Source organism: Fistularia commersonii, chromosome 15 (assembly GCF_037954325.1).
Source record: "Fistularia commersonii isolate RoL2024-O1a breed Wild chromosome 15, RoL_Fcom_v1.0, whole genome shotgun sequence".
NCBI lineage: Eukaryota > Metazoa > Chordata > Actinopteri > Syngnathiformes > Fistulariidae > Fistularia > Fistularia commersonii.
Window position 1 is genome coordinate 17,404,845 of NC_141298.1, and position 18,538 is coordinate 17,423,382.

The 18,538-nt window shown below is 49.6% G+C and overlaps 1 protein-coding gene across 1 annotated transcript; it reads left to right on the forward strand.

Moving 5' to 3' along the window:
- Positions 1–1,644: 1,644 nt before the first annotated feature.
- On the forward strand, positions 1,645–17,497 carry umodl1 (uromodulin-like 1). The gene is made up of 17 exons (XM_086160404.1): positions 1,645–1,659; positions 1,953–2,115; positions 2,327–2,485; positions 4,828–4,955; positions 5,031–5,214; positions 6,719–6,859; positions 7,699–7,821; positions 8,578–8,835; positions 9,535–9,647; positions 9,713–9,932; positions 12,479–12,616; positions 12,779–13,647; positions 13,714–13,856; positions 13,923–14,159; positions 14,742–14,901; positions 14,970–15,054; positions 16,870–17,497. Exons 1-17 carry the CDS (start codon positions 1,645–1,647, stop codon positions 17,055–17,057), a joined length of 3,324 nt encoding a protein of 1,107 aa, XP_086016530.1. The 3' UTR covers positions 17,058–17,497.
- The last annotated feature ends 1,041 nt before the right edge of the window (positions 17,498–18,538 follow it).

The window sequence follows — 18,538 nt, forward strand, 5'->3', positions numbered from 1 at the left end:
AAAAATAAAACCATATTGGATTCTGTCAAATTGCAATTTGATTTGTCTTCCGCTTACGGCCCGTGTTACTGCGGGTTAGAGGGTCCGTGAGGCCTCTTGCTAGAGATAATCGACTTCATCGTTCCTGCAGGGAAATTAATTCGCCACCGCAGCAGCAAGGTTGGTTCTTACATTATAAAGTTAGCGATCTGTGACGCGGCGCAGGAGGTAGAGCTGAACCGGTCCGATTCCCGCCTCCTCCTAATGTGTCGAAGTGTTGTTGAGCAAGACGCCGAACCCCTGACTGCTCCCCTGGTGCTGCTAGACGAGAACGAATTTCCCGCAAGGGATTAATAAAGTATAATAAAAAAAAACAAGAACGGTATCAGTGTAGGAAAAATCTATATATTTTCACGAAACAAAATGGATTATTTTCTGATAACATACGTATGAAGATGACAAATGTGATATTTGAATATGTTAAACACTCTTATCTGGAACATATCTTATTTTAAAGTTTCAAAATGATTTATTTTTATGCAGCCAAAGGCAGATTTTCTGCCTCTTCATTGCAGATCCATGTGTGTGTGAGATAGAAAACACACCCCCTTCTCCCAATTAAACTAATGATCTCCTTCAATCAGTGGAGGTCACAGCAGCTTGACAGCGGGCCTCGTGTCATTAACTTGAATCCAGCGGGGAAATGGAACTGTGTTTATTTGGTCTTCCCAGAACACCCCGTCACCCGCGGTACTTGGCAACAGTCGTCCGGCCCGGAGCGGCGTGGTGACCTCCCCCCTCCCGACGCCTCGCTTTTATGATTTTCATCTTCCTCCTGCAGCAGATTCACACATTTTTTTTAATCTGTTGCTCTTTTGTAGATCCGGCCCAGCCATCTGCCCGTATCCACGCGCTCCCCGTCGTCTCTGCAGCCGCTCATCATCTCGTAATGACCGGCGCGGGTTTAATCAGATGTCATCTCTCACTTCATTACCGTGAAGGGGGAATTAGACATTGAGCTGGGCGCTCGGGGGAAACGTAAAATCAACCCGCGTCGATGAGTCCGCTCTTGTTTGTGGCGCATCTTTGACGGGAATCCCGCCCCGCTGTGCCCCCTCGCGTGATGATGAGCGGGGAAAATAGCGGGGATGTTCTCCGTCGCCTTCGCTTGACATTAACCGCTAACACGGGTGGTTCATGCCGGCGGCACAGCGAGCACTGCCATGGTTACCTGCGTGGAGACCGAGCCGTCGGGGGACTTTGCCTTCTCCCGCCCCTCCGTCCTCTTCCCGGCATCATAAACATGTTTATGGATCGCGACGCCGTCACAAAAACAAGAAAAATGAACTTCATATCTGCCCTGAAAGCAAGTCCTTGCCTCTGCCTTTCGGATGGAAAGCCGCTGCGCTGCCTTGCTTGTGGGCTCGCCGCCACGCCAAAGGCGATAACAGCTTTCAGATTCCATGCACGTTGACCCTATTTTTGGAAACTCTTTACTACAAATTTGAGTATATGTTAAAACAGCTGCTAGCTGGCGAGCATTTGCATCCCGGGGGGGTTTGTTTGTTTCTAACGAGGGGTGGGGAAGAGCCGTCCACAGAGAATTTGGGGCCGTGAATACGCCCAGTGGAGGGTTTGCACTTTCTGAGGAGACGTGCACCGACAATGTGGCCGTGCAACGTACGGGTGAAATTGTGAGGACGGTAGAAAAGAAATGGGTTGGGCGCTCCGGGTGTGTGCGGCGGCGGCGGCCTTGGCGCTCCTCGGACGGGGGCAGGACGCGGAAAACGAAGGTTTGACTCCAGCCGTCGCCGACGGAGATGTTTGGGGACTCCGGTTTTCCGAGCGGAAGCTTCCTCCACGGCAGGATGGACTAACAGTGTTTCCTTCCAGGGAGAAGCTTGTCTCCGCGGGGATACCACCTCTGCGCTCGCAACCGGACCATAACGGTCACGTTCCTCGCCGTTCGCAAGGTCCCCTACGCCGCGAGCCGGCCTTGCGGCGGCTGGCTCCTGTGGAAAACCTGCGCCGTCACGCTCTACAAGCTGGTCCATCGGACCGAGTACCGGCAGTCCACCGAAGAGGTGACCGGTTGCTGCGACGGTTTCGTGCGAGTCGGCCGTTACTGTGCGCTCCGTAAGTGTCCCGCCTCTCTTGTATCTATTCTGCAAGTTATTCGCGGTAGGATTGCACGTCTCTGCGCTCCATATGATGCCGCGGCATCAGAAGCCGCCTCAGCGTGACTTCTCCATGTGTACAACGCACCAGATGGATGCACAAGATGCGCCGCCACGAATATCTCCCCGCTCATATGCGGCCCGCGACATGTTATTTCCTTTGAATCAAGCCGTAAACAGGAGCGGGGAGTTGGCGACCAAACCGGGCTCCTGTCCAGACGCGGGCGGATCGTATTCCAGCTGCGAGGGCTGCAAGCGGGACCTGGACTGCCCGGGCTGGCAGAAATGCTGTCGCGTGTCTGGTGGATCTCTCTGCAGGGAACCGGCAAGTTAGTACACCTTGGTTTATTTTTCCCCATGATAATAAAAACACGGAACCAGGAGCCAGTTTGGTGCATGGGAATGTTTCACCTTTGTTAGGTCACAGTATTTTATCTGAATACAACCATCACACCACTAGCTTTGCACTATAATATCAACTCACCATAAAGGGGTTTCATGGCTTCATTAGCAAATAACGCATTGCAGGCGCGGAGCTTCTGTATCATCTGTTGCGATGAACTCGCAACCAACGTTCCCGCTCAACTGCTCCAGCGCTGATATTTGCTGAGCGCTGAGAACGCTGGAGCCGTGCACGATTGTGTAATCGTGCAACTTAGAGGGAACGTTGCTCGTAATTACGGTACGAATCTTGATATTTTCTTTTTGCTTCGACGCTTCTGTGGTATCATCCTTTGCTCGTTTCCTCCCACAATTACATTTTTTTTCAAGTGCTAGCTTGTGGAAGCCGATGTGTGAAATAACGCGACAGAGTTCGGTGCGGCAGCAAGGCGAAGGCGGAAACAGATTTTTTTCAAAATAAGATCCTAAAGGTTGAATGATAAAACTAACATTCGGACCAGGGAAGATTTTCTTTGCGGCCCCGGGATCGGGGACCCCTGACATTGTCCGTAAACGCTCGCTATTCCCATGTTTGTGTCTCACAGATTGTCGTGGAAGTGAACATTAGCAACATTAGCTGATGGTGCTAATTCGGATTTACTCATTAAAGGAGTCAAATCAACACTTTATTTAGCAAAAAAAAAAACTGTGTGTGTGTGTAAGGACATAGATGCACGGTTCTGTGTGTGTGTGTGTGTGTGTGTGGGCTCCAGGCCACCGGCCATTTTTCCATCTATAGAGGAAGGAAGTAAAGCAGTCGGACAGAAATAGAAGTTTGCTCACATGGGTGCTGCTGCTCCTGTGGGTTGAAGTTGTTAATGATGGAAATGCGGTGACGGGATAATAATAATAATGATAATAATTAGAAGAAAAACATTTACACAGCCTTTTCCAACATGTCCATCACCCTGGTTCTGGGATGCAGCACATTACATAATACACACTTTACTCGTACGTCATTCGGAGTTTAGAGCCTCCGCCTCGTAGCCAGAAGGTCCACGCTTGGATTTCTGCATGGGGCCTTTCTGAGCGAGGTCTCCATGTTCTCCCCGTTTCTGCATGGGGTCCTTCAGGTGTCAGGAGGTTCACCGGTGACCTTAAAATTGAGCTGTGAATGCTTGCGTGTCTCCATTTGTGATGGATCCACCGCGAACCCGCCCTCTCGTCCAATGACAGCAGCTCCGGCGGCCCCCCCGTTACCGCCGATTCAGGAAAAACATCACTGTTTTTGTTAAAAATCCCAGTTGTCCTTTTCTTTCCAATCTATGGCGTTGGATCTCAGCTGGCGTCTCTCCAGCCTGAAAGTCGGCGGTTCGATTCGCTCCTCCCGTCTGCGCGCCCAAGTGTCCTCGGGCGAAACGGCGAACCCGATGGTTAGAGGAAGGTACACTTTTAAAACGGATTATTTTCCATCCAGTCAGTCTTTTAAGTTATCTTGAAGAAAGCGAGACAGTGACATCGAGTTTTATCATATCGAGAACTCAGATTGGTTTTACGGTGAGCGACGGATTTTCGATCCCGGCCCGCTGAAGACCGAGGACGGTCAAGAAAGCGGCGTGGCAAACCGTGTGACTTCCTCAGAGGAACTTCGACACCGTTGGAAAACACACACATTTTTGGGATACCTTTTGGAATTTATTTTTTTTGAATAAGGACCAAATTATTTTTGTTGTTGCTTTGAAGAGCTCTAATTTTTCGTTGTTTTTCCTGATTCATTTTGTCAAATACTCCTTTTTATTGCATTCGTGGGAAGCCATACCTTTCTCCCAAGCCTCGGTAGATGTTTTAATGCTTTTTTTTTTTTTTTTTACTGGTCCAATTCTACACGCGTCACACCACCATTAGCATTAAAGTTCTGCTTTATTTTGATATTTCTGCTGTGCATGCAGAGCGCAGGCTTTCCCGTGGGCCTCCTCGCTGAGCCGCTCAATTCACATATTTATATTTCAGTTGCAGATTTTGCCTTTTTTCCCCTCTTTCTTTCGATTCCACTCTCTAACTGGGTCTGACTCAAAGTTCTTTAAATAGACTCCACTGACTTCACGCCGTCTGCTTCGGAAAACTGCCGAGGAGGAAGATCTGAAGCACATGGAGTGGAATGTGGTCATGCTTTTGATTGTAGCTTTGCGTCAATTTCCGTCTATTTCAGAGGTTTCCCCACGCCGGTCGGCACCGAGCGCACGTGAGGATCCGATTTACTGACCCTTTCTAAAACGTTTCAACGCCGCAGGCTCGGAGGATTACCCCGACAACGGAGGATATCGTTTCAATGTGACGGTGACGGTGAAGACCGACTTCCAGCAGCTGATGTCCAGGGAGGACGGTCTTCTGAATCACACGCGGTTACTTCACGCCATGGTAGCTAACCTGCAACCCTAACCCCCCCCCTCTGGAAGATGTACTCCCATTTGTAGCTTCATCCCGTCTGGACAGGTGACCGGAGCGCTGGGCGCCAACGTTTCGGTCCACCATCTCGCCGTCGGCCCCGTGCACCCGTACAGAACCGCCAGCTCGCTGCTGATCCATCAGCACGCCGTCCTCTCCCTGCACGGCGTCACGTCGGAGCTGCACCTTCTCCTCAAGCGCATCCCGGAGGTGTCGTCCGTGGTCGTGGAAGGTGAGCGGACGGCGCCCCGCTATTAGCCCAGGGACTCCGTGGGCTTTTTTTTTTTTCTCTGTGGCGAAGTGACATTTTTGTATAGATCAGGGTATGATTCATCTCAGAGAACACGGCGTTCGGGAAAGAGTGACTCAGTCGCACCACAGTTTCCCTCTCCCACCACTTCTATCTGAGTGACAGTCATCTGTGGGAAGTTTCCTGCAACAGCGGAAAATAACAGCCGCGCATACATGTACACAAAACTCGCCCCCCAAACACACATACAAGGTAACATGCACGCTATCACGAGTGAAATGAGTTAAACCGTCATACCGGTTATATTTGCACAACACACACTGCCGGCAGGTCAGGGACCGTTGATGTAAGGACCGATAATGACGGTGCACCATGCATTTCGGAGACATGGAAGACAACATATTTCTAAATAGCCCGGGGCTCCTTCGGGTTCCTCCCCCAGTCCAGAGCCTCTCCAGAAGGGAGAGGGTGAATGCTTGTATGTCCTGAAATGATGTGTTAATAACGGGGTGAATGCTTGTCCGTCTCTATATGTGGTCCTGTGATGGACTCTCGTTCAAGGACAGCGGCAGGGGAGGCAGGAGAGCCTGTGCCTCACTTGGCAAAAAATGTCAAATGATTAAATGGTTATTTCTATCAGTGATTTGCACTAACAAGGTATTTTTCATTCAACTTCACCAGTTTTATTTTTTTTTAATTCAAAATGGATGGATTTTCACATTTACTGTTCAAATACTGAGAAGAGAAGTGCGGTGAGGCAGCCGACCGTTGAGCCCAACATAGTTTGCGCAATGACTGCTGACTGCTGGCATGTTCTGCACTAAGACCACATTGCTGTCTCTCTATAGGTGGCTATTAAAATGTTTAAATACTTTTTTTTTTTTTTTTTTCCAAAGTCAAAGTGAACTTTGTTGCAAATACTGCCATACGTTCACATATACAGAGCATTGAAATAGCTCTGTGTATAGCTCCAAGACCCACGGTGCAAGAATACCAAAAATTATAAATCATTTGTCACAGAACAACGACAAGTTATGCTTTTGCTATTTGAACTACATTTCCAATGTACAGTGGTTTTTAGTCAACAGCTGTGTGTGTGTTACTGGTTTGATAAAACAGCTGCCAAGAGCCACTAAGTGAGGCAGGCAGTTCTTGTGCCTCACTAGGGGACGCTCCCGATTCCAGGGATTCCTCTCGAGACTCCTCGGCTGCAGAAAACAGCAACAGCAGGCTAGAGTTAGCAAGTCAAGCGAAGCCATCCATTTATTTTTTCCTTTCCTCAAAACTTAGAAATTTTCTAAATTGGACTTCATTTATAAGCAAAGGTAAGATCATAATAGCTTTTTTGCGTGCTACGCTTTGTATGAGTGAAGAAGCCGATAACTGCCGCCAATCAAAATGGCGAAGAAGCCGCTCTGTCGGGTTCATATGTTCGTAAATCTAAAATAAACTGGAAACCGTCACCTGTGTGCGTTTGAACCCGCAGACGTGGACGAGTGCGAGCACGCCGCTCTCCGCCGCTGCTCTGCGAATGCGGCGTGCAGCAACACCGCGGGATCCTACCGGTGTTCCTGCCGCCCGGGATACCTGGACGTGGAGCCCGGCAACCCCGGAGCTCGCTGCACAGGTGAGGCTCGCAGCGCACGTTTGTTTTCCACCTGAGTAACTTGATGCCATCATTATCTCTTATGGCTTCATGAAAACACAGATGCAATTTTTGCATGCATGTTTATTTCCCCTTTTTCCAGTTTCACTTGTTTTTCTGTCACATCATCATTATATCTATTTCCCTTTTTTTTTTTTTTTTTTTTTTTTTTGATTTACCGCACATGCGCTCATGAGTTTTAGATTTGCATCGCACCCTTTGCATTTTTCAGCGCCGCAAAAATACCGGTGTGTCATTTGAAACAAATGTTATGGAAACAAACAGCCACCCGCCAGCCAACGGCGGAAAGACGATATATGTGAGAACACGTTGCACGTTAGTAACAAGGGCTGCCCTGTGTGTGTGTGTGTGTGTGTGTGTGTGTGTGACTAAAAACAATGCCGATTGTCACGGGGGGATTCCAGCAGCTAGTTATTCCAGTTAGCGAACCCAGGCTAAAGCATTGGATCAAGACAGGGATTAGACATATGATAGGATTACATCATAGCGAAAAGCCGTTGTGGTCAGAAAGGTGTAAATATAGGAGATACAATTTAAAAAATATATATATATATCAAATGTCAGACGGCTTTAAAAAGAATTTTAAAAACAAAGTGTGTTAAAGAATGAACTTGTGGCTGAACGTGCAGGTTGTGGGAAGCAGCGGCGTGTCAAACAGGAAGTCACGGTTTGCTTTAACACCAATGGTAAAGAGGACACAGTCTCACACACACACACACACGATTGTCCCGTTATATCTATGAGAACGTCTTCAAACACAACCCCATCGTTACTTTCCAACTCCTGTGATTCTGTCCCAGCTGCCGGGACGCCGCCCTCCACGGACGGCCCGCCACCCCAACCCACGTCCGCCCTTCTCGTGGACTCCACCTCCAGCAGCGCGGTGGCGACGTTGAGCAGCACCATCTCCAGCACGGGCTCAGGTGTGTGTCGGACAACCAGCGGCCGTGCATGTGATTCCCATCATCTGAACGTTGCTAAATTGCTATTGCTAAGCAGAATCTGCTAGCTTAAGTCTGATAAAACAGTGCTGAAGTGGCAAGCTGAAGCAGAAGCTTCTTGGTTCAGACTGATTCAAGAGTACTAAATTGCTAAGCTAAAGCAAAAATTCCAAGGTGCAAGGTGAAACAACATTAGTAACTGCATCACTAACCTAAAGTAGAGGCTGGGCTCAGACTCATATAGCATAGCTAAGCTAAAGCAGAAGCTGGTAGGTTGGGCCTGACACAACGTTATTGGACTGCTAAGCTAAAGCAGAAATTCCTAGCTTCAGGTTGATACAACATTCCTGAATTGCTAAACTGATGCAAAATCTGCTTGGTTCAGACTACTATAATATTGCTAAACTGGTAAGCTAAGGCAGAAATTGCTAGGTTCAGGGTGATATAATATTGCTAAACTAAAGTATTATCTACTGGTTTAAGTGTCATACTACATCATAGAATTGCTAAGCTAAAGCAGAAGCTGCTATGTGAGGTCTGACACAATATTGCTGTATAACAATATGCTAGTATAACATTGCTAAGCTAAAGTAGGGGCAACATACTTCTATAGCATTGATAAATTGCTAAGCTAAAGCAGACTCTGCATAGTTTACTCCAACCCAGCATTGCTAAATGATGTAGCTAAAGCAGAATCTGCTAAGATGGATGAAGTTCACCTCCTGCCCCCCCGCCCAGCCCTTCCCAGCATCTCCAGCCTGCAGTCGGCCAACATCAGCGGGACCTCCTTCTTCGTGCGCTGGACCTCCACGTCCCAGGAGAACCAAACCTACCACGTGGTTCTGAGGAGGGGGGCGGAGGTCATCCATGTTTGGGAGACCCGTGGGATGGCGACTGAGGTGGCGGGGCTGGACCCCGGGGTGGTCTACACCGTGGAGGTCATACCTTTCTCCTCAGGCATACGGGGGCGGGAACTTCATGTAGCCGTCCGGACAGGTGAGGAAGAAGGTCATATTTCTGTCACTTAAATTTAAGGTGTATCAGTGTAGAAACAAGGGCAGCGTGGAGGCAATGAGAGGGTTTTAATCTAGATATGATGTGAATGAGAGGGTGAATGGTTTTATGTCTGAATGTGTTGGTAACAGACAATGGTCTCGATATGAAGGCTAAATGAAAAGGTGAAAGGTTTTATATCTGAATATGTGTTATTAACGATGGTTGCATGTCTCTATGATGTGTAAACGAGTGGTTGATTGGTTTTATATATTGTGAATGGCTGTGTCCCTGTATGACATGTGAATGAGAGGGTGAATGGTTTTATGTCTGAATGTGTTGGTAACACACAATGGTTACATGTCTCTATATAAAGGCTAAATGAGAAGGTGAAAGGTTTTCTATCTGAATATGTATTATTAACAATGGTTGTATGTGTATATGATGTGTAAACGAGTGGTTGATTATTTTATATATTGTGAATGTCTGTGTCTCTGTATGACATGTGAATGAGAGGGTGAATGGTTGCATGTCTCCATATGTTGTCCTGTGATTGGTCAAGGGTGAGCCCCGCCTCTTGCCCAATCACAGCTGGGAACGTCTTGAGGGTCAACCTCTTGAGAGAACATGAAGGACAATATCAAGAACCTCCGCCGCCATGAGGAGAAAACATTCCTTGTCCTGGGTGACGTTTCTTTGCAGATGCCCGAACCCTGGACGCCACCACCCGACTCACCAACGTCCCCTTCACCGCCGACCTGCAGGACGCCAGCAGCCCGGCGTTCAGGAGCCTCGCCGCCGACATAGCGGACGAGGTTGGTTGAATTCCAAAACCGCTACCCCGAAATCCGGTACGCTCTCCTGAACGTGGCCGCCTCAGATCTACAGGTCTCTGCCTGCGGAGAAGAAGGCCATGGTGGATTCAGGCCTTCTGAGAATCGAGGTGAGGAACTTCTCCCCGGGCAGCGTGGTGGTCGAATTCACCATCATCTCCATCCCGACTGAAAGCGGCGACATCGGGGACACGTCGGACGCTCTGCTGCTTTCCCTGCTCAACAGCTCCAGATACAGCGTGGATGAAAACAGCACCTTTGTAACCGGTACGTTCGTTTACCTCCTCGGCCGGAACGGCTGAGAGGTCTCACTTTACGGGTGTGTGAGGGGTTCCGGTGTCTTCTGGTTCCTTAGTGGACCCTCTTGCGTCCGAGCAGCGTCTGACTTGACTTAGTGCCTGAAAAAGCTAGCTAGCTAGCTATTAGCATCAGGCTTAGCAGCAGTGTTGATATTCTTCCAGGGGGGAGCTGATCTTCTGCATGACATTTTTGCTTCCCATTCATTCATTCACTACATATGCTAATTAGCCTGCTATTGCTTGAGCCTATCCACATGTCTGTGGACTGTTGGTGGAACCTGGAGAACTCTGAGGAACATGGAGACTCCACACAGAAAGAAATGTATCCATCTGACTGATCTAGTTTGGAAACATGGAGCTGCTTCTCCTGGGTGTGTGTGATGGTGCGGAGGTCACCTCCGAGTGAAGAAGCAGCCATGCTGGATTAGTTCTGCCGAGCTGGACGTTTGTTTTGGTTTTGGGTGAAGGGTTAGCCAGGGTTGCTGCCTCTCCAATTTGCCTACAAAGGGGTAGCGAGATCTTCCTTGCTGGTTCCATAAATAGACTCCTGGAACCCCCCTTGACACAGCCAGGGTCTTTTTTTGCAGACTTCTTCTCAGCTTTAAAGACCCTGCAACCGTACGTTGACCCGTTTCCACCTCAACCACCGGCTCATCCAGTGGATCATCAGCTTCCTCACCAGCAGATCCCAGAAGGTGCTGGTGAACAACGTCCTCTTCACCTCCACCGGTTTCCCGTCTCCCCTGCTCTTCGTCCCCTGCAGGCCTCTACATCGGGAAATGTCACCAGTGGCAGCACCTGCTCAGAAGGTTGAGGTTAGCACAATGCTAACCATGCTAGAACGCCTTCATTGAGAACGGAAGGACCTTCTTGTCCAAATCCTCTTGTCTTGGCAGCTGGACTCGAGTTTCTTCTCTTCCCAGAGGCTTCTTCAGTTCTTATGACCTATGGGGAGTTTCTGAATATACTGGAACTGCCAGGTTTTTGGAAGTGTTGCGTAAGTGGAAGAGTTGATCTGCAGAGACCAGGTGTAAGGGGGGGTTGTTATGCTAACGGAGTTGTCGTTCGTTGGGACTAAAGAACAACTTTGTGGGATTATCTGGACTGGAAAGGTAAAGCTAAAAAAAAACCTGTTGGATCACATGGACTGGAAGCTTCCAGGGGCTGGTTCTGGTGGTGGATCTTCCGTGGTTGTTTGGAGGGTGCAGACGGGTCTGGTCCATCTTGGTATTGATCCCAGTATGGCGTTGTACTTTTGTGAAAGGTTGTGTTTGATCGTTGTCTTCACCCAGGACCACTGGAACCGCCTTGGTCCGCTCCAGAATAACCCCTCGCTACTTTGCAGTTCGGCTTTAGCGCCGTCGCTACTTCGCAGATTTTTTTTTTTGTAATTGGTTTTTTTTTTTTGCGATTTATCGTTCTTTTGCCGTTATTAGGTGATGAAATTCTAGCCTGAGAAGAAAAAAACATTGTAAAATTACACTAAAATTCTTTTTATAAGATATAAGAAATGAGATCTTCAAAGACACCCGGCATCGCGAACTCTCGCTCCTACCATTGTACCCACGCAAGATCTCATATGGAAAAACATCATGGTGGTGCATGATTATTTATTAGGGCTTTTCACCAACTGAAGTATAGCCTATATGACGCAAAAACAACGAACTGAGAACGTGCCTACTAGGCTATGCTAACGTAACATATTAGGGTAAGAGTCATTCAAATAACGATAGCATATAGCACATGCTACAACCAAACAATCTCTGTCACTCTTAATCGCTAAATCCAACGAAATCTTCTTCTTTGGTGTCACTTCTGAACAACTCCGCCAACTCCGAAGGTAGACAACACTCCGCTTCCTCTTCTACCGGTACGTCGCTAACGTCGGAGTCATCGTCAGTCGCAGTTCCAATTATTCCAGCCTTTCTGGATCCCGACAGGACGGCGTCCTTGCTCTGATAGAGGCGATGGTGTTGCACGAAGCGGTAACACCAGGAAGATCTTATGAATATGATTTTCTTTTCGGTGCCATTTTGTTCAGCTCTTCTCAGATGTTTTTATGAGTTAGCGCGAATGTTGAAATGATCAATTTTCATCGGTACAGAAGTAGCAGATAGCATCTTTTTTCATAACGCACTTCTGCCATGACCCGCCCCCGCTGAATTTTGATTGGTTGGCGTGTGTGTGTGTGTGACGATTGCTGTTATATTAAAGACACACACACGTCAGAGCAATAGAGCTCTATTATTTCACACATAAGTCGCTCCAGAGTATAAGTCGCACCTCCGTCCAGTGCGGCTTATAGTCCGAAAAATTTGGTATATGTACGGTTTATATTCACCCATTTATTTATTGATGTTCATAATTGGATGCTGCTTATCTTGTGTAAAACTTTTTGTGTTTCTGCCGGTGAAACCAGGCGTCACCATCACATTCCATGATGGCAGCGTCCAGCTCACTATTTGGCAAGTTTGTTTTTCCCCGTTCACGAGGAATCTTCACATTGTGTTGCAGACTTCGACGAATGCGCGCCGGGGGAAAACGACTGCTCCCCGTGGGCGTTCTGCGAAAACACCTGGGCCTCCTACACCTGCGCTTGCCTGGATGGCTTCGTGGACGTTCACCCGCAAAGGCCCGGCAGAGACTGCGAAGGTAAGGTGTCATTATTCGGCGGCCTCTCGCAGCGGTCGTACCGAAACCCCAAGACCGATGATGCGACGAGGTCTGCGGCTTTGGACGGAGAGGTTGGCCGGTTGCGCAATGTTGTTATGCTCTCCATTTTGTCTAATTGTGGATCTGTCTTGTTCTGCGCAGCCGCCATGACGTCAACAACAGCAACCCTCGTAGCGACGGTATTCCCCTCCGTTAGCCCCGCACCCTTCTCTCAAACCGCTTCCATGTCCGCTGCTTCAACGACTGCAACGGCATCCACCCCTGAAACCACCTCCTCGGTCCTTGCAACAGACTTTACTGACTCACCAACCCCTTCCACTGCCCTAGCAACCGCTCCTTCAGCCCTAGCAACCCCTTCTACTTCCCCTGCAACCATCTCCAAGACACCGGCAGCCACTTCTGCCGCGCCGGCAAGCACGCCGGCGCCGCTAGCAGTGGCCTCAGCTGCAACGGCGACCGCTACTGCTGTGTTAACAAAGGCCAGTACTGCATCAACAGGCGCTACTGCGCCATCAACAGGCGCTAGTACTGAAACAGCAGGCGCTAGTGCTGCGTCAACAGGCGCTAGTGCTGCGTCAACAGGCGCTAGTGCTGCGTCAACAGGCGCTAGTGCTGCGTCAACAGGCGCTAGTGCTGCGTCAACAGGCGCTAGTGCTGCGTCAACAGGCGCTAGTGCTGCTTCAACAGGCGCTAGTGCTGCTTCAACAGGCGCTAGTGCTGCATTAGCAACCACCTACAGTGCTGCCCCTCCAGCTTCCACTCTTGCAATGCAAACCGTGTCTTCTACGCTGACGACCGCCATCACCGCCGCTATCGTCCCTGGAACCATCTCCGTCCAGTGCAGGGTTCCCGCCATCACGGTGACGGTCACCAGAGACTTCCTGCTGAGCCGCAACATCAGGGACAGCGATCTGTATCTGGGCCTGGAAGAATGCGGCGTCAACGGGGGCAACGCCACCCACGCTCAGCTGACCGTGACGTGGAACGAGTGCCTCACACGTCTCGTGAACGTGAGCGTTGCACTTTCGGCGCCGCGAGGGTCGTCCTCCTGAAGGTAACCACGCGTGTCCTTCCAGAATGACACCTACTACACGGCGGCGGTGACCCTGTTCAGCAGCCTGGAGCCGTCGGCGGAGAAACCCAGGGTTCGCCTGGAGGTCCCCGTCGTGTGCACCTACATGAGGACCATGCTCATGTCCGCTGACTCCACCTCGGCGGGGTAGGTGTCCACTTCCTGGACGTGGAGTTGAGGTCCACCGCCGTCCTCACCTTCTCCTCCGCGCAGGCACGCCTTGATCCAGGACGTGGTGACGGGCTCGGGGGTTTTCCGGGTGACGGTGCAGCTGCTCAGCGGCACGTCGCCTCTGCCGCACAACTACAGCCTGGCCCCCGAGGAGGCCGTGGTGGTGGAGGTCAGCATGAACACCTCCGCCGAGCAGATCCGGGTGGTCATCCAGTCGTGCTGGGCCACGCCGTCGCACGACCCCGGGGACGTCGACCGCTACGTCTTTCTGGACGATAGGTTTGTTTCCTTTTTCTTTCAAGAAAACCTCCCTCCCGCCAGATCTTCTCCAACCCTCCTGTCTCCATATCCGAACATCTAACACGTGCCGACTCCTTCTCGATGCTCCTCAGTGTCTCCAGACTGGACGCCACAGCTGCTCTTTCCTGTCCTTCAGCCTGATACTCTTTTAACCCTTGTGTTGTCTTGCGGGTCAAAAGTGACCCACTGCCATGTTTAGCTGTAGAAAAAACACCTAAACCTAATTTTTTCCAACTTGAAATTTTATGACTTTTCCTAAAAAAACTAAATAATTTGAAAAAGTGATATGTTTCCATGTGGGCTTTACACCACTAGGGTACAAAGATTGTCTCATGGGTCATTTTTTCCCCATAGGATAAGGGGAGTAAACACAATGCTAAGCTCGCACAAGGGTTAATTGCACCTTTTTCAACAAAAGCTAATGCAGCTAAAAGTCACACTACTATGGCATCACCGTAACTCCTGCAGCCAGGAGGACATGATAACCCACAGAGGAGCTGGAGAACCGATCCGGACCTTCTGCCTGAAGCTCATTCGTCCTCCTCTCCGTCCGCCCCGCAGGTGCGCCCTCAATATTTACACCAGAATCTTGGAGAACGGCAACTCCAGCGCGTCCCGCGTGTCGGTGCAGATCTTCTCCTTCGTCAGCGCCAGCATGATCTACCTGCACTGCCGGGTGAAGATCTGCCTGCAGGACGGAGGAACCGACACCTGCGTGCCCGTGAGTAAACGCCGTCCGGCCCGTCGGCGCCGCCGCGCCGCCGCGTTTACCGACCGCTCCTCCCGCAGGACTGCGCTCAGAGGACGGCCCGGGCCGCCGCCAACATCGGATCTGCTCTGGGTTCCTCGGGGCCGCTGCTCAAGGCTGAGAACGGTGAGCTACATTTAAAATTTGATTCCCTCCAAACTCTGCTGAACCACGGTCGGAAACTTATTGCATCAGTTAATCGGCGAATGAGCAAAACAATCAGCAGGCGTGGATAATTCCTGTGTTTGCTAATAGCAAGTACCGTAAGCAGCAACTTTTTTCATGTAAACAACACTGCGGCTAATATATGGACTTTTTGGGGTTTGGGATGCTAACGAGCTTCACGCCGCTAAAACATTTATCCTCGTCACATCGGAGCGATGAAATGACCGGGAAATTCTGAGTCCGTTCAACTCCGACACCGAAGAAGACGACTTTGACGGTTTTAGTGCGCAGGAGGAAGCTAAAGATAGCGGTCGGCTAGTTCAGGGGTCGGCAACCCGCGGCTCCTCTTCCATCTTTACACTGCGGCTCCGAGTGGCTTGGGAAAATAAATTATAAGTATTTAATTGAAGTGTATTTCATTTGTGTTAATTCCTTTTTTCAACTTTTTGTTCTAAGTTGGAAGTTATCTTGAAATATGAAATAAAATTATATTTATTATTTTTCGCCGCTTAAATAACGTCACACTGGCGGAAGCCGGTATACCCGCCAGCCGGTAAAGTCCCGATTTGCAGATGCTGTGCGCAGAAGTTCAGGAGCAGAAGTCCCATAAACCAGGTAAAATAAATATTTATGAAGATATTTTCCAAATATTTATTTTTTATTGTTTACTGACAAAGTGATTTTTTTTTTCCCAATTTATTTTTAAAATTCAGGTCAAGGCTCCGCTAAACGCTCTGAAAGCCCAAAGCTCAAAATGAGTTCGTTACATAAATAAAATTTAATTTTCTCTGTAATACTTTGTGAATTTCATAAGCAACACACTACACACTTGTTTATACAAAGTGTAAAGGTAATAAAAAGCAATATATACAGTGGTACCTTTATTTTAGACGTCAAAAAGTAATTGCGGCTCCCAGTGTTTTCTTTTCTGAGGACACCGGGTCCAAATGGCTCTTTGGGTGTTAAGGGTCGCCGACCTCTGGGCTAGCCGGTCGCTATCTTTAGCTTCCTCCTGCGCACTAAAACCGTCAAAGTCATCTTCTTCGGTGTCTCAGAATTTCCCGGTCATTTCATCGCTCCGATGTGACGAGGATAAATGTTTTAGCGGCGTGAAGCTGGTTAGCCCACCCCCAAAAAAGTCCATATATCAGCCGCAGCGTTGTTCACGTGAAAAAAGTCGCGGCTTATCGTCCGTAAATTACGGTAGCTTCCTCAAAAGGGGAACTTTTTATTTTTTGCGTTCCTGCCGAAGAAGAAAAAAAGAGCAAGACGTCACTGATTTGGAAGCTGCCACGTCGTTTATGGAATAATAACATGGACTATCAGATGGTTGACGTTTTTTTATCTTCTCCATGCATTGAGGAATGTTGTTAGCCGTTAGCTAGCTCCGTGCTAATTCTGGCCAAAATGTAGACGTTCCTCTATGAAACCCCTCAGAGGCCAGCAGACCAGAAGAGCTCGGACCTCTTTGCCGCTCCGTTTTTCTCGCCGCCTCCGTCCATTTGGTCCCGAGAAAACATGCGACCGGTGACCAGGAGGGTTTTAGAAAGACGAACTCGGCTTCCAGGAGCCGGAGGTCCACGATCCCCGGGTTTCCCCGCCGTCCCGATGCACCGAATTACGGTAGTTAAAAACGCACTCGCTTCCTGTGAAGAGAGAACGAGGAAGCGGCGCTGATGCTGATGGGCTTCATATATCAGAATATCAGGAAAGCGTTTCGAGCGAGAAAAGGCGGCGTGAAACGCGCTGATTTGTTCCCTCCCGCGTGTTCCTCAGAGTCCCTTGTGGAGAAGCTGAACAACCTGCAGCTCATCGGCCTGTCCTGCCTCGGGGTCGGCCTGGGGCTCTTCTTCATCGTCGGCTTCGTCTGCCTCTTCTACTACCAGAGGAACCGCATCGGCCACTACAACTTCGCCATCAAGCCCAGGCAGGAGAACTTCTCCTACCTGGTGTTCAACACCTGAGGCCTTGCCGCGGCCACCGGATGGCGCCGGTTCTCCGTCGCCCGTTCGCTCTTAGACCTCGCAAGCCTTCGCACCGTGAATCCCTCGCAGATGACGCCTACCTGATAGAGACAATGAGCTAATGTGTGACGAAATTTGTGCTTTGAATGTCCCGAGACGAACGGAGGAACGTCGATGTCCCAAAACCCGAGTTGACTTTGAATATTTCGCCTTCGTAGCAGCGCGACGGTCTTGCCTGGATTGTGATGAGGCGGGGAGGAAAATCAATCACCGATGGCAACATCTGAGCCAGCTGCACGGATTCCGTCACCTGTTACACTGAAACATGAGTTGTTACACCCCATAATATCAAACCCCTGTACGGCTTATCTCGCCAGATGCTCAAAATATACGCGATTATCTCTAAGCTGCCACTTTTCTACATTAAACTTAATAATCCAGTGATTCCTGAAAGTGGGGTTGTAATTCTTTTAATGGACGCTAGAGGGCGCTCCTCTTACACACACACACCAGCCTGCACTGCAATAACATGTTTACAGTGTGTGCGCGATGGTTTAACTTGTTTTTATGGCGTCTATCTCCGGGCGGTGAGGGCTGAAGGGGGAGCAGAGCTCCAAATCCAGTCGCGGGTTGTTCCGAGATGAGAAATAACAGTTTTCGGACGAGCAGAACCGAAGAGGGGGTCCTGCGCGCCTCCTCCCGGGTCCCGTTGTCGCCTCCGGCGGTCATAAATCCAGCTTCTGGATCTGAACGGGTGCAGAATGCTAAGCAGGAGAGGCCTTTTCTTGTAGCCGAGGTCCCCGGGGACCTGCGGCGAGGGAGGGCTCGCAACCATCTGGGGCTAACGCCGCTAACGCCCCGCCTCCTCGCCAACCCATTCAGCCTCACCGTCTGAGACCTGGCAACCCGTGTCTATGGCAACGGCCCAGTGCAGGGGATGGAGGGGTGTGTGTGTGTGTGTGTGTGTGTGTGTGTGTGTGTGCAACAGTGATCAAAGGAGAGACAATGAGCCGGGAGCTGTTACAGCTGAAAAGCATGAAATGAACTGAAATTCGTCTTTATAATTTATCGGGACAAATACATGACTTCTTCTTTCTCCTGCTGGGGTGTGTGTGTGTGTGTGTGTGTGTGTGTGTGTGTGTGTGTGTGTTGAGGGGCTCTTCTCTGCCCACAGGAAGCATGATGATGGAGTTGTCCTTGCGTACAGTCTCATTTATTATTCCAGCAGCAGCAGCAGCGAGGTCACATCCCTCTTGAAGCCTCCCTCCTCCTCCTCCTCCTTATCTTCTCATTCAGGTTAAGGAGACTGTCATTCATCTTACTTTACATTGTGTGTGTGTGTGTGTGTGCGTGTGCGTGTGTGTGTGTGTGTGCGGGGATGGGGTCTCCAAAGGCTTCCCTCCCCTGGTCATTACTAATTGAACGCCTTTGCGATGTTTGTGGGCTCCTCCTGTTTTCTCCTCCTCGCAGCCTGAAGGTCC